General features: G+C 39.9%; 1 protein-coding gene across 12 annotated transcripts in view; it reads left to right on the top strand.

Moving 5' to 3' along the window:
- The window catches only part of LOC124167314 (MAP/microtubule affinity-regulating kinase 3-like), a 227,673-nt gene that overhangs the window by 161,697 nt on the left and 42,112 nt on the right, over positions 1 to 23,864 (top strand). For 11 of the 12 annotated variants that reach the window (XM_046545284.1, XM_046545288.1, XM_046545285.1 and 8 more), the window contains 3 exons: positions 1,016 to 1,411; positions 5,521 to 5,689; positions 7,414 to 7,509. In XM_046545284.1, the coding sequence (XP_046401240.1) occupies positions 1,016 to 1,411; positions 5,521 to 5,689; positions 7,414 to 7,509 (661 nt within the window). The remainder of the gene's footprint in view (positions 1 to 1,015; positions 1,412 to 5,520; positions 5,690 to 7,413; positions 7,510 to 23,864) is intronic. The other variant, XM_046545287.1, reaches the window with a different exon arrangement.

The following is a 23,864-nucleotide window of genomic DNA, read 5'->3' as shown; positions in this document are numbered from 1 at the left end:
AGTACATTAGAAGAAATTAAACGTGGCACGATTATTAAAACTTAGCTCAGTGTGAACTACCCTGTGAATGAATTTTGAGAGAGGCACTGGTTATATTTTACCTCATCTTAGGACTGCAGTGACCTCATGCACGATGTCCCTGCCATCAGCACTCCTGCTTGTCCAGAATAGGGTAGTTTCCTTCATCAAAGAAAACAAAAGGCAATAATTGCGATTCGTTACCCACCATTAGTGTATTCATAATATACAAATTATTTCGTTTTATAAATGCCGGTGTAGACGAATGGCAATGGTCCATTTTTATCCTCATTTGAAAAGGGCCAGATTGGCGCCCATGCGATGCCACTCCACGTGACGTCACAGGGACCTAGTTTCTATAGGAGAAGATAGGAGTTATACGTCGTCTGAGGTTACCAATGCATGCATGAGGCGCAGAGCTCAGGGAAACATGTCTTAATAATCACTTATTAAAACTGGCTAAGGTCGGAAAGTTTTCCTCGTTTGATAAGGTATTAATAATCCTTATTTAAGCCAAGCGCTACCAGTCAGCAGGGCACTAGGCTACCCGCTGGCAGCCTGCGACGTATCAGCGCTAAGCCTCGCCTCAAGGTCACCTCACCGGGTGGAGGGGGAACCAGAAATACGACGTACGGAGAGATTTCCCATCATTCCTACTAACGCGACGCGTTTTCGCGCGCTTGAAAATTTTCACTTTTCATTTAATCGCGAAAAATAGATATTATCATTTAAAAATCTAAAAGCGTGAAATACGTACTCCAGGAGTAATAATCTTTCGATTTAGGCAATAAAAAAATAATAGGAAACCACCCTATTCAGAGAGCTTTTTACATTTTTAATGCTAAGTGAAATTCTGCTTCCTCAAGGGCTTATCAACCTTGAGGAATATGCTATATCAATAATGGAATCCATGGCAATTGTGAGTAGTCATCATTGGTGGAAGGTAGATATGTGGATGTATCTTGAACTTTGTGTGATGTTTATGTCTGTGTTGCAGGAGCTCCATCTGCTGCGGTCAATGCGAATGCCACAAATCACAATCATGCACTTGTTAGTAGCAGTGGTGGGGGTGGAGGGGCTGCGACAACAGCATCTGGCATCACTGTGGCTGCATCTTCAGCTGCCCCGGCGGCCACTCCCACGTCCACGTCATCGTCATCGTCGGCCGTGGCAACGGCTGGCAGTGGGACGGGTGGCAGTGGCATCTCAAATGCTACAGCGGGCAACTTCAAGAGGCAGAATACGGTGGACTCGGCCACCATAAAGGAGAACACAGCTCGCTTCAACTCGGGGTCATCCTCGGTGCGCACAGCATCTTCCGCGACGGCCACCAAGAACACCACAAACGTGCCTGCGTCAGTGGCCGCGGCATCAGGGTTCACTGATTCCTCACGTGAGTTGATTTTCCTTGCTTCTGACCAATTCAAGTTTTGCTAAACAGTTTTCCTAAATTTCTACAGTAAGTCCTCAAAATGCCAACTACATGCATTCTGAGACCCTGTTCATAAATTGACCTTACAGACAGGGTCTCAGTAAAAACCTAAGCAAGGTGTCGAAGAGTGTACAGTAGAACTTGATTAGTACGTTTCTGATGGGACCACAAATAATGAACCTACTAACCAGGAAAACATGCTAACGAGGAAATTAAATAATTGCAGTTGGGGTGATTGCAATCTGTGGAAAAGTCGTCTTAATGTGGCGTTACGTCTTTAAATCTTCCAGATTCTGAACGTAAGCCCCAGACACAGGGAACTCAGATCATCTGTCGCTAGCTGGTACAGGGAAAGACTCCACAAACAAGAATAATCAGCACTCAAAGAAACATTTGTCACAAAATTACTAGTCATTTTCAATCAATATCTATTAGAAGTAGAAATATTCTAAATCAAAATTATTACAGAAAACAACAATGATAACTAATAATCTCACAGGAAACATTACCAACAACTAAGTACAAGCTGCATGCTTTTTAAGAAATCTCCTTCTCAGCCGAGCAATCTGTCCACCGCCAGCGCCGAAGCAAAAAGAGGCCTGGCCGACCTCCGAACCGTGTCAGGGTGAAGGGGAGGGAATTTGCAAAGGAGTGGAGGGGTAATAGGGCGAAGTCCAAGTTAGCTGCATCGGTGTAAATCTCCCGGTAGGCGCCCCTGTTGACTGACACCACTGCAAAACGTCCGTCGTCCAAGCCGGGGTTGGGAGAGAACCGCGTACTGCCGGGTTTTCTCTCCTCTATCTCCTGGGCTGGAGACAAAGCCAAGTGGTGTGATAGCTGTTAGAGGCAAGTCATTGGAATGCGAGGAGGGGAAAGACATACGTAGTGGGATGAGATGTTGGAGGGAGAGAGCGTTGTGATTGGACTAGTGGAGTATTTCTCCTCACTCCAAACTGCATTCTTATGCCTCAGCACCCACTTCCACTGATTGCCAGGAGGATTGCCAAAAGTAGGCAATCCTCTGCCGTACTAACTATATAAGTCTTCATCTCCAGGTGGGCCGGGTCGGAGGGCTGGTGTCGGAGGGCCGCGTCGAAGGGCATGGTTCGAAGGAAGGAGTTCGGAGACAAGAGTTCCGAGACTTAGAGTCTCCGAGCCTTTGAGTGGAAGGGCCTTTACGCGAAAATACTTAGTGCGAAAAGCCTTAGCGTGAAAATTCCTTAGCATGAAAATTCCTTAGCGAGAGAAGTTCATCGGATAAGTTCGGAGGAATTTCTAGGGGGGTAACAGAAAATTTGGGTGGGAGGGTACACTATAAAATGCCACAGCACCATAAAAAGCCTATTCCTTTGCGTACTAAATCGCTAAATCGGTACCTCGAAATAGGAAAGCCACTAATATAAATTTTAAATACAAATTGATGTGGACACCAATCACACCAAAATTGTAATTGTTTTTAAAATTATTGATTTCATTGAAACTCAATGAATAAACTCGTAGCATAAAACAAAAATAAAGTCTTTCTAACAAGGAAATGTAGACACAAATTAACTGCAGAGAAATCCACAGAAAAATATAAACGTAAAATAAACATTGTAAATCAATTGACTATTGGGAGTTCGTCGGAGACGCATCAAAGGAACGGGATGATGAATTAAGGAGTCAGTAGTACATTCTACGACATGCTTTATTCCGCTCTACAAACCGACTGCCGCCTCCTCCACGCGCCTCCCCGATCGTCCAACTGTCGTCGCCTCGTGCATGCCGACACATCACCCTCAAAGGCATTATTAAGTCAAAGCATGGCTCAGAGCTGCAACTTGAAATGTTAATGCACTATTACCAGTGTAGTCTAACACTTAAATGATGTCTTACATGCAGTATATCGTAACCCACCTTGGTGGGAGGGTTTGTTTGGAGTGCTCCTCTGGGATGGATGGGTTGTGGGTTGGGAGAAAGGGGAGGTGGGGAAGAGAAAGGAGAAAGTGGGGGTGGGGTGGGTGGGTTATGTGGTGTTATACGGCTCCGAACCGATCCAGCCAGGTGTGATTTAACGTACTCTTCAGGTAATTATGTTTCACTAAATGTATTCAAGCATCGAGTAGTAAACATCTTAGAAGCATTGAGTGAAAATGCCTTTAAAAAATAATCTGCCAATCAAAAATGCATACCTTTACAATTGTGACGAGTTTGGGTGCAATGAGCTTCTCTGATCCAAACTTAAACAACTTCCCGTGGGGACGGCCCAAGTCCAACTAAGCGACAAGGCTGGATAGAGCGTTTCAAGACAATCAGCTGCTATGAGCATCAAGGGTCTATGCCGCCTAATAGTGCAGAGAAATGAAAAAGCACTCGCTCTGTGCCTGTCATATCCATTGCACACGACGGAAGGTTAACTATGCAACGGGAAGATTTCAGTTAAAGTGCGTGGATTGATTTCATGGTATTTAAAATTAGCGGGTTTTCAACATGAAAGTAACGAATATCTTAATGCTAAGATTGAAATTGTTTTTGAAGACGCTGGTATCTTGTTGAAGGTATTCCTATTGTTGGTCTTGTTTCGTTGATGATTTTGTATTTTAACTAGAGATGGGTTGTTCCGGTTCCCGGGTCTCTGTTCTGCCGGTTTTTGGCCTTTGGAATCGGAATCAAGAACCAATCGCATAAAGTCGGTACAAAAAACTTTGTTTTTAGTACTTTGATTTTACACTTGTTTGTACAGTGTGAAATTGTTTTTGGGCTACTATCATTCACTGTTTATGCAGGACTGGTACTATCAATGCATGACAAATAAATTTCTTCTGTTGAATTCAGTGATATTTTTTTTTCTTATCGTTTGCATTCAATTGGGATATTATAGTAAGGTACATGCACGCAATACTAATACACGTGGTAACTAACTTGTTTTTAGAAATGTATAACAATTACATATAGATATTTACAATATACTTCGTGTTGAGAGCATTAAACGCTACCTTTCCTAGCAAAAGCTCTACTTCCTCATAGTGCATAAGCCGTTGATGTGAATCCCTATCTTTTCTCCTTCTTTGCTGCATTGATTGGGTACATACTATATAATTTTGGCCCCAAGCATTCTGTGGAGTCGTTGGCCTAGGTATATCAAAGTTTCTCCATGATCTGATGTAATAAGTTGTCTGGCTTTTTCACCGTTACAGTCAAAGAAAACTAAGGACTTTATGAATGAATAGATGCCTAATTGAGAGTATATCTATTTTTCTAAAATGAGGGAATGAGTTGCTTTTCCTAAACGATCGCTAAAAATAATGAGCAAGTGTTATCCTGAAAACTATACTCCCCTTCAATACTAACTCTTGATTTTACACACTTCGATTTTACTCAGTGCCCATATTTCGGTCCCTACAACTGCATAGAATCAAAGTTTTACTGTACACCTGCTTCCCATTATTGCTTCATTAGTATTTTATGAGTAACGGTGTCAAAGGCTTTGGTTATGTCCACAAACAAGCCGGCAACTCTACAGTTCTTAATGCACAGAATCAAATCCTTGTTCAAATAGGCGATAAAGGAGCCATATCGCCCTCAATATGGGCCCGTGTATAAAGTATTATATCAACTGTGATATCCTTACTACCTCTCCCCACCTCTTGTTGTTCACAACCACAGTATTTTTTCAACCTTTCCCCCCTACGAATTGTAACGTTGTCTCAAAAATATAAATTTAAAATGAAAAATATTTCAACTATCATTGAGTGAATTCATTCATTTCCTTCCTCATTTTTGCAACCGTTGATTTGAAAAGTGGTGTCAGGAGATGGCTTATTTACCTGCAAGAGTGTTGACATTTGAGGAATTTTATGGACTTGCAGCATTCGATTTGAAAGTGTTTGATCATCATTAGTTCGATACTTTGATGAAAATTAGGGGAAATTTTTTCTGTACATGCTCTAAAATTGATTTTAAAGTGTTTTCCAAGGATAACACTAGTTCATTTGAACATATGGTCGTATAAACTTACGATATTGGTTTCTTATGTGGGTTTTTATCTTATGCTGGTCTAATTTGATGCCTGTGATGATTTTCTTTGGCAGTGAGCAGTGGAGCTAGTCCTGGCAAGCCCCGAATTACAACCAAATCAAATACAATGACAAATCGCACATTGGTTCCTGGAGGATCTGTTGGTCGACGAAGTACAATTTCACACGAGGCAAAAGCTTCATCCAATGAAATCACAAACGCTCTTGTGGATTCAACTTCTAGGTATGAGTAAATTATTTTTTTAAGGGGTAGCATACGAAGTGTAGAATGAGGACCTTGAAAAATGAGAATATGGATGGTTTTTTGTGGTGATTACTCTTCATCTTTCAGTGGGAAATTGCGGCATGTAAATTTATTTGTTTTTAAGCACTGGTGTTAGAGATGGATTGCATAAATTTTGTGCCATATTTTTAATTAGTTACTTTAATCATAATCCTATTTTGTAGGTACCCCGTTAATATTATCTGATGAAATAACTTTACGTTTCCAATAAGCTAGTTCTCTTGAGCATTATAGATATAATGTTTTTATAGATGTAAATCACTTATAAAATCCTTTGCCTTTACTATTGAAGGATCTTGTTTAAGAAACTTTTGCTTTAAATTGAGTTGGGGATGTGTTGATATTTAATGTCAGTGTAATTTCCTGATGTTTCTCCTCTGCTTACAATCCAAATCTTGTCGAATTTGCCATGAACCTATCAAGGCAAACAGTCCTCTAGGAGAAGGATTGCATGAAAGGATATGTACATTTGAACTTATAAGCCAAAATCTATCTAGTGTTTGAATTGTAATTTTATTATTATTATTGACTCAGTGAAATATCATTGGCCTTGCAGTATTGCAGTTTGTTTGAAACTAACAAATGAGTGTTTGCAGAGCAAACCATTTGAAACTAATTATTGGTTATGTTTCGAGGCTGGGCCTGAGAATAAGAGCGAGATTGCATGTGTTGCTTGTTTAATGTGTTGAGTTTGTTCCCTATTCCACAGAAACCAGTGGAAATTCCCCTCCCCTATTCCTCTGTGAGATCAATGTACTATTGTTTCCACCTTTTATACTGAAGAAATCCTGTCTCGCCATATCAGCTTCCCTGCATATTAGTTAATTTTTTGAGAAAGTAGAGCTGTTTCCTGTTTTTTAGCCAAATTATACTTTCCTTTTGACGTGTAACGAGAACATTTTGATTTTGAAATGGAAGTTTTTGTGCCAAGGGCAGTTTTTTTTGCAATATTGACAACTGCATATTGTTCTCTTATATTGAAAGAAAATGAGTCGTTACATGCCAATAATTGTGTTCTTGAGCTGATTTTCCCATTTTGAAAATCTATGGGTGAATTTTCTGCTTTAACTATTTTAGTTTTGACTCATGCTAGCATCATCTTGTCAAGGATACGTACATTTTTGTGCTACCATTTCATTTCTGATTATTGTCAATAACATGATTGGCATTTTTGTCATGAATCCATTCCTCTCCATATTGTTAGTTAGTCATCTTGCATTTTATATTTCCGTTCCAACCAAGCATCAAGCATTCCCCACTTTTTTTTCCAAATGCATTCCTCTCACTTGTGTTCACTCATCAATTAATCTTGGCGTTGACGTGATGGGCACGCAATGCGCACCTGTGCCTCAACGTGTTCCCACGTAAATCTTCCCTGATACCTCACCCTCCCTCCCTCCCCCTCCCTCTCCTGATGTGCACTCGCTCTCGCTCTGATGAATCAACCTGCATGCTGCCTCGCTCGCTCCCAACCCCTGTTGGGTTGGCGGAGCAGTGGCGTTGCGCGCTTGCCCCCTCACCCCTTTCCTGAGTGCGCATCACCCTTGTGTGTGGAGGGAATTTTCCCTTCCCTTTCTATCTGCTGAGCCACTACTACTCTCTCTCACTAAACTCTTGTTCACATTTATTTCCCTTCTATGCCTTTACCACTCGTCATGTTGCAGGCCCACTAAGGGGCATATCAAGTCTGCATCCATCTCGACTGCTGGACGAGCTGACCGCCCCACCTTAGAAACCCCCGTAGACCCCCTGAGGCAAAGGTAGTAGTACTATTATGATGCTTCTTCTCAGAAACATGTATTTCTCCGTTGATAATTTGTTATTATTGTTCTTCACTTAATGGCATCACTCTTGGTCGTCTTTCAATTTTTTTTTGTTGTAGGTAGGACTTGATAAAAGCAGTGACTTCTCAGAACATATAAATTTTTATGTGAACATTTTCTGGTGGTGCTAAAGTTAAATATTTGAGCTTTTAATCTATCAGTAATAAATATTTGTCACTCCAAGGTGGTAATATGCTCATTTCTGGGAAATAAATATTTCAGAAGGATGAAATTCTCTCTGTTTTAATGAAAAATTGTTGCTGTGCTAGGAGCTTGAATCGCTGTTCATAGTCTATGGGTAGGAAGACTGGCAATATCAAGATAATGAGTTGAATTTCAGTTATCCTGTACGTCCATCATTAAATATGTTTCTCCCCCGTGTATCATTAATTAAGTCAAATGGTTCCGCGTTAAATACCTAATTAAATTTTGGATGATTTACAGTTACTGTAGTAATTTTTCTGCACTGAAGTACTTAAGCCTTCATCTTATTTTTTAATTTAGTTTTTTTTTAATTTTTGGTCACCTTTCCTTAAGACGCTCACTTGAAAATTTACTCTGGACTTAACTCTTTTTTGCCAAGATGCTCGTTTACCAAAGTTTAGCGTGCATTATCAAGCATGTACCATGTTGCTAATACCATTGTAGAATGAACAGCATATTTATTCTGCTTTCGTAGTTTGCTCTTTGTAAGGGCATTACTCACTGATAGTTAGGTTACATCATCTTCCTGTCTTGTGCTGAGTTTTCACTTGATTTGGTGAAAGAAGCACTCAGAACTGACTCTCAGAACTCATCACAAGAATGCTGCATTGAGTAATAGGCATTGATTTTAGTTCCATTGGTGTACAAAGCCTCATAACTTTTGTGGCGATGTGGAATTTCTAAGATCTTTGGAAATTGCATTATTGAAATAATTGACTGTTGTACTGATATTACATTACACTTAGTACAGTCGAAGCTTCTTGCAGAAGTCTTTCATGTATGTATTCAATTTTCAAGTATTTGCCATATCATGGTTGATTCAAATTCTTTGACTGCGCTATTTTCTTATTTCCTTCTCTGATTCATTACTTGGCCCTCACTACTGCAATTGATAAGGTTTTTATTTCATAATTATTTATTGCAAGAGCAGTTGCCACTCAATTTTAAATTCTCGAGTTAATATGCAGGCTTTTCATCCAAATGATGCAGATTTCCATTTTTTTATATATAGAAGTTGTAAATGTGTATGACATTTGATTCGGACCATCTTCTGTGTTCTTCTATCTTCTTCCTGACACTCTCTCTCATCTTCATTCTGTGTCATCTACCCCCCTCCTATCACTCTTCTTTTGTTGTCTTCTCTCTCTCTCTCTTCAGTAACCTCTGTATGCACTTTTCACATTGTCTCAGGATGCTTCTGTTTATGTGCATGTGGGCATTTCTAACTTGTGACTCAGTGGTATATTGCAGTCATGATCATCCTATGAAATCTTTACTCTGGACTGAAATCCATTGACTCAGAAGACATGAAGGCTAATGGAAAAGCAAATGCTTGAACAGTCTAATACTTTCAGGATGGCTGTCATTATCATGATCTGAGGAGGCTTGGTTGTGCTCAAATGTGAAAATCTTGAGAAAATTATGGATTTGATTTAGTTTGGGCGATTGAGACTGCCATGTATCCGTTGCATGGTTAACTTGGAGAATGCTTTGTAAGAAATTTTTCCCCTCACAAATGCCAATGCATGCCTACTTATGGTTAAAGCTACCCAATCTAATATATGTTAATGTAATTGTATGCTAATTATTTTGTAGATGTGGTAGTCATTAGATCAAATGTATACAGTAGAACCTTTAAATTTACAAAGCAGATGGGACCAAAGCAAATAAGAGGGTTTGTAAATTGGAGTTCATCTTGCTAGTTGCATGCATTTGTCACCGAGTAGGCATGTAATTATCCTCAAAAATACCACCTCACTCACTCTCTATGGTTCATCTCTCTGTAATACGGGACAAAATTCATAAGTACGCAGTGATTATGTTCTTCTTGCCATGATATGCACAGAGATGGTCAACTCTGAGAACAAGTATTGACAATGATTGAATTTTTAAACTAACCATCTGGGAGTTGACTCAGGCATGGAAGATGAAGGTAGAATATTATATATTCTATCTACTGCAGACTCTTGTTATTACAAAGTGCACCGAAAAACCAGAGGTTTGTAATAACAACGTTCGTATGAACGTTTCTGAAAGGAATTGTCGGAAAAAAAATCTTTTGTCACAGTTTCCTGTCTCTTCAAGCTCATTTACTTATAGTTGCACTGCGAATTACCTTCAGAGTCAAGTGTATACTATGCGCGATTAAATTTAGCGCAAAAATATATACAGTAGAACCTCGGTTATACGACCCTTAGTTATACGATGACCTCACTTATACACCGATTTTTTTAGGCCCGGTGAATAACCCCATATGGACCCATTTACAGTGAAACCTCTCTCAAACGAAACTTTAGGGACTGAAATTTTGCCGTTTTGTTGATCGGGAGTTTGTTCCCCGAAGGTGATACGCACGTTGCATCATTGTAGGAGCACGGAAATTGAAGCAAGTCTGCATGTGTTATCTTCATTCTACCTTCGCATACTTCGAAACAGAGCTGATTTCTTCAACTGCTGTGCAAATCACGGGCAGTAGGCCACATTTAGGAAGCCTCAGCTTGTATTATTCAATCACTTAGCGTGCTTTTTAATCGGTTTTTTTAAATGTATGCAGAGTAGCGGTGAGCACAAGGTGATCCCTTTATTCTCAATATTAGAAATAGAGTACATGTATTGTGAGGTTTACACTGAAAAATTAAGAATTCGATTGATTTGACCATTACTAATATAAATTTAAGGTAACAGCACCAATTATAGCTTCAACATGAAATTTAGATTGCTCTACCATAACGATGCGAGTTGTGACTTTCGTCGGCCCATTGAAGCGCAGTGGGTGACAGCATTTATTTATAGTAGTCGAATCCAGAATACTCCATAGCAATATTTGCGGTCGCGAGCTTCATAAATAATTCATTGTATCATCTCCATCGTATTCCGGATAGACAACTGCCGGTAAGAAAATATCTTGTAAGGCCTTATGCAGGAGTTCTCGAAGTATAATATGTCACGATTTTGAAAAATGTGTTTTCGAGAAATTGTATTCTGCAACCCTCAGTTCACTGGCTTTGTGGATAACTAAATTTGAGTCTACTCTAGCGAACTCATCAAACATCGAAAATTTCCTGAAGGGTCGAACGCAAAAGGTTAAAGTGGGTGAAATGTGCTCCGAAAAAGACAAGTAATGTCGGGTGTCCCACAAGGTAGCGTCCTTGGACCGCTTTTATTCTTAATTTATATAAATGACCTCCCAAATAGCATTAACTCCCATATTAGGCTTTTCGCAGATGACTGCATTATTTACAGGAGAATAGAAAGGGAAAGCGATCGAGAAGTGCTTCAAAATGACGTAAATAAAATGACAGTTTGGGTGCCAAAAAATGGAATGGACATAAACGTAGAAAAGTGTAAATCTATAACTTTTAGTAGGAAACTAAATGGAACTAGGAGAGAATATCTATATTCAGGGACGGTTATTCCAAAAAGCGACCGATGTAAATACAGTGTGTCCTCGTTTAACGTCGTCCCGTTTAACGTTGTTTCACGATAACGTTGTCCAAAAATTGAAACCCTTGATCATTTAACGTCGTTATTGCTTCGCGATAACGTTGTTCAAATTATGCGCGGCGAAAAAAAAATGAATAGCGAATAGGACGCAAGCGCATCTTATGTATAGTAAATATTACTATATTAATGCGATTGGTAATTTTCGCTCGACAGAAAAGGTTGGCGTGGGTAGCGTATGTTAAATATGCGTCTGAGCGAATAATTATCGCCTCATTTACCCATTATCCGTTTATTTTTCTGATGCCAACCGAAAAAAATGTCCACGAAGAAGAGTGGCTATCCTGGCGGTTCTTCAGACGTGAAGAAAAAACGGCGATATTAGAACAAAAACTTGGTATTATTAAAAGAATTGAAGAAGGTGCAACTGCTGGAGAGATCGGTCAAGTTTTAGGTTTGCAGGTCGAGTTTTTACAATTAAAATTTCTTCTGTTACTGAAAATATCGATGTTTCGCCATTAAAATACTTTCTTTTTAGTTTTTATATTTCATTTAATAATGCCTTCTTCCCAACCTTTTCGTTATGAAAATTCGTTTCGTTTCGAATGAATCGTTATCATGCTGAAGTGAATAATCGGTAATGAATGTTTCTCGCGATTTCCGCCGGGTTAAAGAATTCATATCATCACGAAAATTGACTCGCCCTTCATCCTCGTGCTTCCGAGTGTCAGATTCAGATTTTTTTCGTTTTGGCCTGATTCAGGTGTCTCCCGATTGGTCACGAAGTCTGCTTAAAGTTACGGCTCCGATAATTGGCCTCCTTGGATTCTCGCCCGGGAAATTCTGGATTCTTCACGAAGAAATGGATTGTTAGGAACATGGCTAGGAACCAATTTAAATTTTTTACATTGTTTCTTATGGGAAACACTGCATCGTTTAACGTTGTTTCGCTTAACGTCGACTTTTTCAGGAACGAATCAACAACGTTAAACGAGGACTCACTGTACTGCGAGAATATATTGCTTCCCCCTGCACCCTCTCAGTAATATTTCAGGCTACTTTACGAACGCGAATATCGCTCTTAGTTCAAATTTGCCGTAGGAGGATATAGAAACTTAAAAGATATGCCAATCGCCGTGTATGCGTAATTACTTTTGATTAAGACAGATGATCGCCGGAGATGTTAACATTATCACCTTTCGTGATACCACTTGTTGCTCTTTCTTTGTTTTACTCTGCTTAGAGTGGAGATCTACCAAGACCTACCGATAGACGACTACTCTAGATCGAAGACGCAGCCGCGACGCGACTCATTGAACGATGCTGTTAATAACATATTTATTGTAATTCCAGTAGATGGACGTTAATCCGGAATTATGAACTACGGAATATCTATCCCTAACTGTAGGGTTTCTAGAATTTTGCCAATACTATGTTTTCCATCGCCCCAGCGAAATATAACGGCGAAATGAGCCGTTAAAAATCCTTCCGTGCCAAAATATTGGCTTCCAAGGTGATTCAAAAAAGATACTCGTACTTCTAGTATGGAAGTAAATCGATGGTGATTCAACACGATGGTAAAAGCAGCATGCGTTTCTCACTTTGCTGGCTAACCCCACATCTGCGGGACGAATGGAGGCGAGGGAAAGTTGCTTGCGCAGCGCGCTTATTAGAGCTGATTCAACTTGTATCTCATTGTCAGTGGGTTTGAATGAAGCATGGTTGGACCTTGAATAGCTATTAGCTTAACTCCACTAGGTGGCAAGCGTTTATTTTCAACGGAACGGGAGTTAATGCCCTCGGGGAATAACTCGCGTCGTCAATCGTCATATAATCATTGAAGTCAAATTCAAGACGTGAATGATAAGGCAGTTCCTTCAAACTCAGGAATGGCTTAGCACCATTAAACCAAATAGCAAGAAGTGTCCGGTGTTGATATCAGATATGGGGAAGCAAAATATTACGTGAATATGAGTCACACGGCTTGTGAGTCGAAGGTCCCGGCGCTGAATTCGCGGAAGAATGCCGACAGAGAAGCTATTCCCGGTAGATTCTATCTACTAATGCTAAAATTTCATGGGAAAATGCTTTTTTAATGCGTAAAAATTATAAAGTGGGAAAATTATTCTGGACTTAATAATTTTTTTTATTCATCACTGGCGGCATGACGGCAGTTGCGCGGTTATTTAAATAGCTCACTTTAAAAAAGTGATCTTAACACCGGAAAAATCTGAATTTCCTAATATCCCGGGTCCTATGTGCTCTGTATTATCTATGGTATGCTATTTGGAAGGAGGTAACCGACAGCTGGGTTAATAGCGCCGTGAAGTAAAGGATGGGGGGACAGGAACCCTATGTTGGCATCAGGGGTGCAGCCAGGAATTAAGGCTAGGGGGGGTTTTAGGTGCAACTAATACTGGGGGCATTGCATACCCGCCAGGGTAAGCGGGAGTTGCGGAGGCCTTCCACCGGAAAAAATTAAGATAAATGGTTCAAAATGGTGATTTTTACGGCCTTATGAGGGATATTTTATTAATCCTCACCCTATTCTATAAGCAATATTAATCCAATTAAGTAAAATAGATTTAACTTAAAAATTTCTGTGAGCTCTGGGGGGGGTTTTATCCCCCAAAAGCCCCCCTTGCTGCGCCACTGGGTGGCATTAGCCAGATTGTAATGATAGGCTCCAAAGGGACCAGGACTTAACGTCCCATCTGCTGGACAGAGTGGTGCACTGGAAGTGCCCTCCACATTACACTCAAGTAGGGATAGGGCCATCTCTGATAAGTTTCTGCAATTGCCAGGACTTGAATCCAGGCCCACAGGGTGTAAAGCCTTGGTGATGTATTAGCGAAATTTTGCTCCCTGTTAATGGGGTTAATTTGAATGACTATACTAAAACCGTAAAACCTCACATATGAGACTTTTTCTGGTTCCGGTTCTGGCTTAAATCAGAACTATATGTACTAAAGTGTATGACTAAGCCTTCTAAAAATAATGAGCAAGTGTTATCCTGAAAACTATACTCCTCCTCAATACCAACTCTTGATTTTACACACTTTCATTTTACACAGTGCCCATATTTCGGTCCCTACAACTGCATAGAATCAAAGTTTTACTGTAATGCAAATTGCTATGGTGCAAAGACCCCAAGGAACGCGTCCCTTGCGCTAAGGCCTACTATACGTTCAGTTTGGCCTCAAGGCCTGGGCTGTTCAGTCCCGGACTGAAGGCAGAACTGACGGTGTGTGGCGATTCCTTGAGTCAGATTGTCGGCTGGACGGCAGCCGGATGGGAAAACAATGAGGTCGCTTGGCATTGAGGCCGGGCCTCATTGGATTCCCGTCCGGACGACGATCCGCCTCAAGGTATCCCTCCTCACCTTCTGTTGCCTTTGGAGTACCACACACTGCACAAATTTCATGAGTGGGCAGTTGTTGCTATTGCACATAGCGAGGGCAGTTAAATTACAATGGAAATGGAGCCAATGGAGGTTTGGGGAGTCCGGGGGTCTGGACCCCCCAAAATTAGACACAATTACTTTCCCTCATAAAAGGAAGCAAAATATTGAAAAATCATGAATTTAAAGTAGATTCCTTTCAAAAATGAAGTTTTTTTTTTCAATTATGAAGGGTGTTACAACTAATTTGAAACCCTGTCCTTTGTACCCTGCTGTTTAAAAATTTTCCCCCCTGGTTTTGGACCCCCCTTAATGAAATTCCTGGTTACCCATTGCCATTGACTGAATTCAAATTTTCTTCACTCACGTTTCCCCAGAATTTTGTCACTTTCTCATCGCATACCGACTTGTGTTTCACTCGAAAATGCTTCAGTATGTTGAAGTGGATTTAGCACTTCCTCGCAAAAAGCTGCATATTAGTATAGTCTAATTGTAAATAGAAAACTTAGTGGCAATCAATTAGAGCTGAAAAATTGACATATGTCAACAGGAATGCATCGTGTTTGGTCTAATTCTCTTTTAAATCTCGTGCATGTCATCAAATTGTCGAGGCTATCGAGACATCTTCGGGCCCAGAAAGTCATTCACCTAACATTTGTCACCTAGAAACGGAGAATTGAAGCAGGTAGGCCGAAAAAGGTCAGTTGGTGAGACGGGGTAGGGATGAAACACGCTTCAGTTGTTCACGTGTAATTTGATATTTTCCTTAGAAGACAATGATTTATGGTCGGTGTGATTTCGGAAACAAAAAATACCTTAGAGGCACGGGCTGATGGACGGCCGAGGGTGGTTTTCTGAAATCTGCGATGTACAGTGGAACCTCGTTAAAGCAAGTACAGGCTTTTGTGAGACCCCTGCCATTACAATAGATAGCTGAGGCACCGTCAATGGACCCTATAATAAGCATGTAAAAAAATTTGTTTTTACGAGGCCTTTTAGGTGTTGGCACTCGCCATAGCGAGAGTTTCCATCGCCAGAATACCTTCACCAAGAGTCTCTTATCTCTGTAATTTCAGGTGATCTGTTAGAAATGAAGTTAACGTGAAGTGCTCAGTCTCAAATTCATGTAGTAAGCTGTCGTTCGATAAATAAGTAGTTCATTTTGGTGAAAATATTGTGGCATTAACATTGGCGAATGCTTGATCTTCTTTTGTTCCTTGGGCAGGAGAAAGCAGTCGTCAACATACCTGCGTGAATAGAAAGCATTTGATGGCAGACACCATGGCCAAAAAACACCCAACACGTCGAAGCAAGAAAATAATAGAGTAATGTGAGAGTGGCGTAATTTATCTTCCTATTTGCTCTTCGCAATGAAAAAAAAAAGCACCCAAGGAAATCGGACCATGAAGAATAGGAAGGAACTTTGTTCGGGTGGTTTTGCTCACTTCAATCTGCGGCAACTTCTGAGAAAGGGGCTAAAGCCTTAAGCCTAAAGTGGAGTATTTTTAGTGATAGATTGTGAATCGAGAACTTCATGAGTTCGAAGGTTGGTTACACTAATTGTTAGCACCAAAGCGTTATCTCCCGTCATAATTGCTGGTGATGCCTGCCGTGTAAACCCGAAGTCGTGGAAGAAAGGACTCCGATCCTAAGTATCGTAAGAAGTACATATTCCCCACGTCATATAACATAGACGAAACAGAACTCTTTTACAACCTACTCCCCGGCTAAACCCTTGCAGTACGAGGTATTTCTTCCAATGATGCTTCTAGAGGTAGGTAGTGCGCCTTAGCGATGGTGTAGGAAGTATGATACATTGTTACTCAGCGTGAATTGTCTGGATGTACGTATTTATTCTCTGTTGCGGTTACAAGTAATAGTCACGATCACAGTGTACTATTCACAAGGGTGAACTATTCGCGTCAGTGGTTGGAGTCGTACTGGCACTCTTTTCCGTCACCCGGGCTGCCACTGGAAGAACTCACAGAACAACTGACTCTCGTTTGGTGCCATGTTGTATGCATTCGGCACCACCACAGATGGCGTATGTGAAGAGCTGATGCTGCGCTTTTAGTTTATTTAATTTAAAAAAATTCTGCATTCCTTTTCATGTTTCTCAAAGTCGTCATTGAGAATGTTAAATTAAATAATTCACAATTGTAAGTTTTTTTGGCCTTAGGGTCCATCAGATGCGTATGCCTTTCCGTGTGTAGATTGAAGATTTAAAGAGTTAATGTTGGCAAGCATTTGAGTTTTTTACCCTATTGAAGAAAAGATGGTAGAATTTTAGAACATTTAAACAACTTATAGAAACATGACTCGAAAGCACGTGACACCACCATATCTCCTTACCCCTCACACATTCGCTTGAAGAATTCAAGTACCAAAATATTTGTCTTGATATAAATTTGCAGTGCGTATAACTACTGCCTTATTAAGGTGCTGCTTCTCAACGTACAATGTAACAGTATGCCTTCTCCCATATTTTGCTGGAAGGTTGTTGCTCTGCTGAGGCTGTCAACTCCTCCTCCCCTGACGAAATCCTATCCCACCTTCTTGCTGTGACACAGAATACAGCTCCGTGAGCTCTTCAGTGGTCAGTTCCTGGCTATGCTCTTTCACTAGCTCATCGATGTTGTTACTGTCCACCTCTAGCCCCATAATCTTGGCCAGAAACACAATCTCGTCGACTACCGGCTCACCAGGTCCTTGCTCAAGCTCCTTAGAGTTGTGTTCAACAACACAGTCCAGTCAAAGCTTCTTCCATGCAGAAATAAGGGCTCTCTTGGTGACCCCCTCCCATGCCTTGTCGATCATCTTGAGGCAGGCAACGATGTGAAAGTGGTCTCGAAGAGAGTTTTAGTGTAGAGCTTTTCAAAATTTGAAATGACCTGCTGATCCATGGGCTGCAGCAAAGGAGTGGTGTTAGGAGGCAGGAACTGATCTGATGAATTTAAATTCTTCAAGGAGGTCATCTTCTAGCCCTGGCGGATGTGCAGGAGCATTGTCCATGACAAGAAAGGCACGGAGTGGTAAATTCATCTCAAACATATATTTTTTTACAGATGGACCAAACACTTCATTGATCCATTCTATAAAAAGGTAGTGTGACACCCGAGCGCTACTGTTGGACCTCCACATGACATTTAGCCTGCTCTTCTGGACTTTATATTTCTTGAAGGATCGTGGATTGTCCGAATGGTAAACGAGCAGCAGTTTAATTTTCAAGTCGCCACTTCCATTTGGGCAAAACAATGACATGAAACGGTCTTTCATTGGCTTGTGGCCCAGCAATGCCTTCTCTTCTTCTGTAATAGAAGTTCGCCTCAGCAACTTCTTCCAAAAGAGACCCATCTCATCACTTTTAAAAACCTGCTGAGGCAGATAACCCTCAGAATTAACAAGGTTCTTGAATATGCCAATGAAGTACTCGGCTGCCTTAATGTCTGAGTTTGCTGCTTCTCCGTGCCTCATATCACTGTGGATAGCGGTTCTTCTCTTAAACTTTTCGAACCACCCAAGGCTTGCCTTGAATACTTGTTCTTCATCCATTGATGATCCTGGTGTCTTCTTAATGAGGTCGGCAAAAAGTAATTTCGCCTTCTCATAAATTATGTTTTTGTTAAAAGTGTCACACTGCAGTTGCTTCTCATTGATCCATATGAGAAGCAATCTTTCAACATCATCGAGAATACGTGGCCTTAGCGTAGAAATTCTTGTGACACCCTTTGAAGCATCAATCTCCTTAATCTTATCATTGTTTTTGAGGATAGTGAAAATTGTAGATGTAGATCGATTGTATGTGTGTGCTAGGTCAGCCACGCTCACACCTCGATCCCAATGATTTGACGTTTGACGTCTATGGTGAGTTTTTTTCTCTTGCACCTTTTTTCTTCTAGCATTTTCTCTGGGGATGAACATGTAAGAATATAAACTTTGTGTTTAAAAATACACAATAATTCGACCGAATATAACTTTTACCCTAGACACAGACTGATAGCCGAGATGTAGGCAGAAACCTCCTTGTGATGCCATGATGTCTCCTCGCCACTCATTCTACGAAACATCGCTTGTTAAGGGAGTCACTATGTTACATTTTGTTTAGGTCGTTATGCGAGGTGCTTGTTAAGCAAGGTTCGACTTTACTTTAATCATCAGATATATCTGTGGAAATTATATTAACACTATAATGCTAATTCAAGCAAAATTATGCTGTTGTAGAAAAATTTGTCATAACTTTTTGGGTGTGGACTAGTATAGGAACTAGTGATTCGTTGATGAATCGATGAATAAAAGTGATGTAACCATGATTAACAAAGTTAAATTATGTCGGAAATGCATCATATTTGGACTCTGTTCTGTTTTATATTTGTTGAAATCGTACGGAGGTAAAACTCTAATTGCGCAAAGTTATTGGTTGTCACCAAAGAACATAGTGCATACAGTAAAACCTCTATGTAGTAAACCTCTTTACATCATAGACCTCCATACTTCAGACCTCCATACGTCAGATTTACATATAAATTTACAGGCAAACCTCTTTGTAGTGAACCCGTATAACCTCCACTTATCATACCAACGAGACACCCCCAAGACTCTGTTAGGCCAAGGGGCCGGGACCCAGTAACTCAACTGATATGCCCGCACTCCCAGGGAGGGGTTTGGAAATGAAGGGAAAAGGAAAGAGGCACTGCCGCGATAGGAGCCCGACGACGCCTCCGGGGTAGGGATAGGGATGGAAGGGAAGGACGGGGTAAACACCTCAGCACTATAGAAGCAACCAGGGCCCACTATTAGCGAAACGTGGCTAAGCTATAAATGTGCCAATGATTTTGGAGGATTTCCTTATAAATAAGAAAAATCCATCGATCAAAATGTTGGAGACCTCTGCTGACAATTAAAAAGTGTATGCTTTTTCTAAGCCAAATCCAGGGTAATTAATGCAGGTGACTTTGCTGGCTTAACTGAAGTGCATCTGATAGGTGCCAGATGAATCTTTGTCTGCTGCAAAGAAAAGCTTTTTTGTAGAACGATGTTGCTATTTTTAACGTCTGTTTTCGTTGCAAAGCTATCATGTGGAAAACTGTGGTATCTACAACTTAGGTTATGCAAACTGCAATTGAAACTGAGAATTTTGAATGCAATGCTAAGCGCCCGTTCCTGCAGGAGTTGGGAGGAAAAACACCTCATCTTAAATTAGTGTAAATGTGGTATTTGGATGCTTTTTATCATGTTATTTTTCACCTTTAGTTAAATTATCATTTCTTTTGGAATAATCTTTGAAATTCGACATGTAGGGAAGAGAAAATAGGGTGTATAATCCTCTGCAAACTGGATCATTAGGTAGTGGAAAGTTGAGTGCACAATTTTGAGCTGTCATCTTAACAGCCTAAAAGGCTAGCAGTTGTTGTTGCCTCCTAGCCTGCACTCGTGTGCTCTTTGTTCCTGGGTGTCTTGATGTTCTATTCACATGGTGTTTTGTACCCTGTGGCCATTTAAATGGAGTTGCTTACTTCACGATTAAAATTATTGGTAGCTGGTGCTCACCTTGCCTCTCTCTGTTTCAGTTTGTCTCTCGTAGCTAGTGCATGCTGCCAGTAGTGAATTGTAGTTACTCCCCTCCTCCTGGTTGTTGTTGATCATCTCAGTTTCATTCCTTTAGTGAACTCTTCTCGCCATTGCCTTGCACTTAGCCTTTGGAAAAATTTTTAAAAGCTGCTCCCAATCCTCCAAGTCGTATTCAGTCAAAAATCTTTATTTTTGTGCTGCATATTGTATATGCTAGAATCCATTTTATCATTGTGTTTGGAAAAAAAATCATTATGTAATTGCCTCTGACATGCGTTACTATGTGGGAGATAATCAGTTTCATGCAGGCATATGTGATGAAAAGAATACAATTTTTATGGACCATTAGACTGTGTTGTAGAAAATTGCCATGCAGTTAAATAACGAAAATGTGCTATCAACTGGTTGCAATGAACTAAATTTATCTTCATTGCTGACATAATTACTACCTGAAGAACTGGAAATAGTTGGTTATAAAAGCAAGTAACCATTTAATTATTCCCCTCCCCAGAAAAACGTACAGCAGACTCCCAATTATCCGGCAGCGGCATAAGAAAAATACAATCAAACACAAAAGCACCAGTGTATTTGCATTTTAATGCAAGATATTATTGCTATTAGAATCCCCTTCGTAAAATGGAATTATTTTATTTAATTGCTGATAAAGAATGTTTCAAGTTTACTTATGGACGTCTTCTCTAGCATTGCAAACGGCGATCATTGGCAGAAAAAAAACTCTTGGTTAATTTTAGAAGATTCTTCAATGGTTAACCAATCGTAAATTAAGAGTTGTGTTATCTCAGATCTTTAATTGTATATTTTATATTGCAAATGCGGAAGTATTGCCATGGCCTCGCATACAGTTTAATACAGCCCAAGAAAACCGAAAATTTCGTCACTCTTGGGCATGTTTACGCTGTGACTAGTCAAGGTGAAACTGGAGAGGAAGGGAATAGTAGAAGCGAAGGCAGGAAGTGGAAGTAGAGATAGTATGAGTCATTGCCATGCAATTGCATGCATAGACAATTTGCCGTAAGTCCTGGTTTCCTATAACCGTCGCTGTGCAATGGTGTGGTTTTGCACCTGTTTTCTTCTCAGGAGTTCTGTGTTCGTTTTTTCTAAACATGCACGATGGAGCTCGGTGATCACTGATCTGCATCCTTCAGCAATTAGGCCTGGGCAACTCATGCAAGACACAACTATGCGGTGTGGTGCCTGACAGAGTAGTTGGACAATGCTGTTAATTTAATAATATTCAATTTTTTTATTTACGTGAATAATGAAAATTTCAAGAAATTAAAGTAAAAGATTTTTAAGTAAAGAAAGAGAAAAGTTTGGATTATTTTTGTTTTCCAATTATTCGTGCCACCTCTCCCCATCGTTAGCCCATTTGGATAGTCGGGAGTTTGCTGTAATTATGTAGAATAATCAGTGCATTCCCCTCTAAGTCTTAAACACATTACTCCATTTTTAATTAATGCCAAAAACTCATCATTGCATCAGCTGCTATCAATATTTTCCAGAGAAGTAAGTTGTTTCCTTATGTTTTAATCCGGCAAGAAATAATAAAAAAGTAAAATGTTAAAATACACTTCAATTTTTCTTTTTGAGCATGTCAGAAATAAGAAAGTGTGAATGAACTACTTCTTAGACATCAAAGAGCATGGAAACTGTTCTCAATCGAGGACCAAAATGTGTGGAAGACAATGTCATGTGCATTAAAGATGGTCATACATTAAAAATTCATGTGTTTTCTAATTATTTATTAAATGCCTTGTAAAATTCAAGGAGCTAAAGCTACTATTTAGTACCATATTGCAAGAAACTAAGGTAGCCTCAACATCAATGCGCATTTCAAGAAGCAGTGGAGACCTATATAAGAGTAGATTTTACTGATTGTGGGAGATCAGTGGAGGGTAGCTGTGAAAATATTAGACGTGGACTATAGGAGGCCGCAAGGGAAGTACTGGGAAAAATAAAAGGACGTATTTCGTGGATGAAGTCTAGACCTCATGAAAGAAAGGAGAAATAACAAAAATAGCGAAAACTGGTGTAAGACTGGCTTGCTACAAGAGAATGAAGAATGTGATTTGTCTTAAAACAAGGAAAGCTAAACAATTGAGGATGATTAACCTAAGCAAAGGTGTGTGGTACAACCTCATGCAAGCTAAAGTTGAAAGTTTAACATAGTGAGGAAACATTTCATGGGGTGGAGTACAAGAACTAATGTCGCAAGGGGCCACAATGGTTATATTTTGATTGAAAGTTAAGACAAGTGAAGAGATGGAAGGAATACCTGGAAGAGTCATATAACAGAAACTCAGCTAAAAAATTGCGTATGTGAATGTGTGAGTGAATAAATAATGATAGATGACATTTTAGTGAGTATAAAAAAGGATTTAACTGAGAATGCAATGTATAACTACATTAACAATATTGATGGTTAACAAAGAGGCAGTAAGCCAAAAACGCTAATATTTCAGTGTTTTTATGAAAGCTTTTTCAAAATTCACCATACATGACGTGGATAACGAAAATTGAATGCAAGAATAAGAATGTGTATTTATTTTTCTTTCCAATGGTATTTGCGTCATCTATATGTCACAATTATCACTAATTAAAATATGCAGGGGAAGAAAGGTCTGCAGGGATTCATATCTAACTTTACATGTACATATATCCAATGGAAATGAGTCAGGGCCCATTCCAGGGCTTCATGGGCCTTTCAGAATAATATTCTCGCCTTTTAAACCGTTTGTGGAAGTTTTCGAATATTTTAAAACCAAAATTAGCCAAATTGCTCCAGTCGTTCCCGAGTTTTATTAAGACTAACTAATAGCAATTCATTTTAATTATGTAGGTGAAAATGAGGTAGAAAAGGATGACACGGGAGCCAGCATTCTAAGATAGGAATTCGGCATAGCAATAAGTGACCAGCAAAGGAGTGAGGCTCTGGGAATGGATGATATTCCAGCTGAGCTAATTAAACATTCGAGAGAGAAGACTTTAATTTGGCTTTACAAAAGCATCTGCAAAATGTGCTCAACAGAAGAGATAGCAAGTGACTTAGAGAAGAACATAATCCCTTTACCCGAAAAGAAGGTGGCAGAGGCATGTGAAGATTATAGGACCATAAGCCTGACTACGCATGCATCGAGATACGTAGAAGAATCATCTGCTGAAGAATAGAATGAATAGCAGTTGGGTTCTTGGATGAGGACCAATTCAGATGAAGTGAAAGCAAGGGCTCCAAGGAAGAAATTTTGGCCATTAGGCAGCTCATAGAGAAAAGAATGGAGAAGAACAAATTGAAATTAATAGCATTTGTTAACTTGGAGAAGGCATTTGATAATGTGGAATGGAATTAAATGCTTAAAATTCTGAAAGACAATGCTTGACAATGATCGTAGAATAGTGCGAAGTTTGGATAAAAACCAAATAGCTGGGATAAAATGTGGGCCCAACTGTGATGAAGCAAGTGAAGGGAAATGAGTGAGACGAGGGTGAGCACTGTTCCTCATAATTGTTAATGCTTTCATCAAGAAAGTCTTAAATGAAATGGATGAGCAAGTTTCGAAATCCATGAAGAAAGAATTATTGTGCTCTGTTTGCTGAGTAAGACAGAGAATGATTTTAAGAAGACTTTGATAAATATGGAGAGATGGAAAGGATAATGGCC

The sequence above is a fragment of the Ischnura elegans genome, chromosome 10 (assembly GCF_921293095.1).
Source record: "Ischnura elegans chromosome 10, ioIscEleg1.1, whole genome shotgun sequence".
Classification (NCBI taxonomy): Eukaryota; Metazoa; Arthropoda; class Insecta; order Odonata; family Coenagrionidae; genus Ischnura; species Ischnura elegans.
This window is presented reverse-complemented; position numbering and strand designations above follow the sequence as displayed.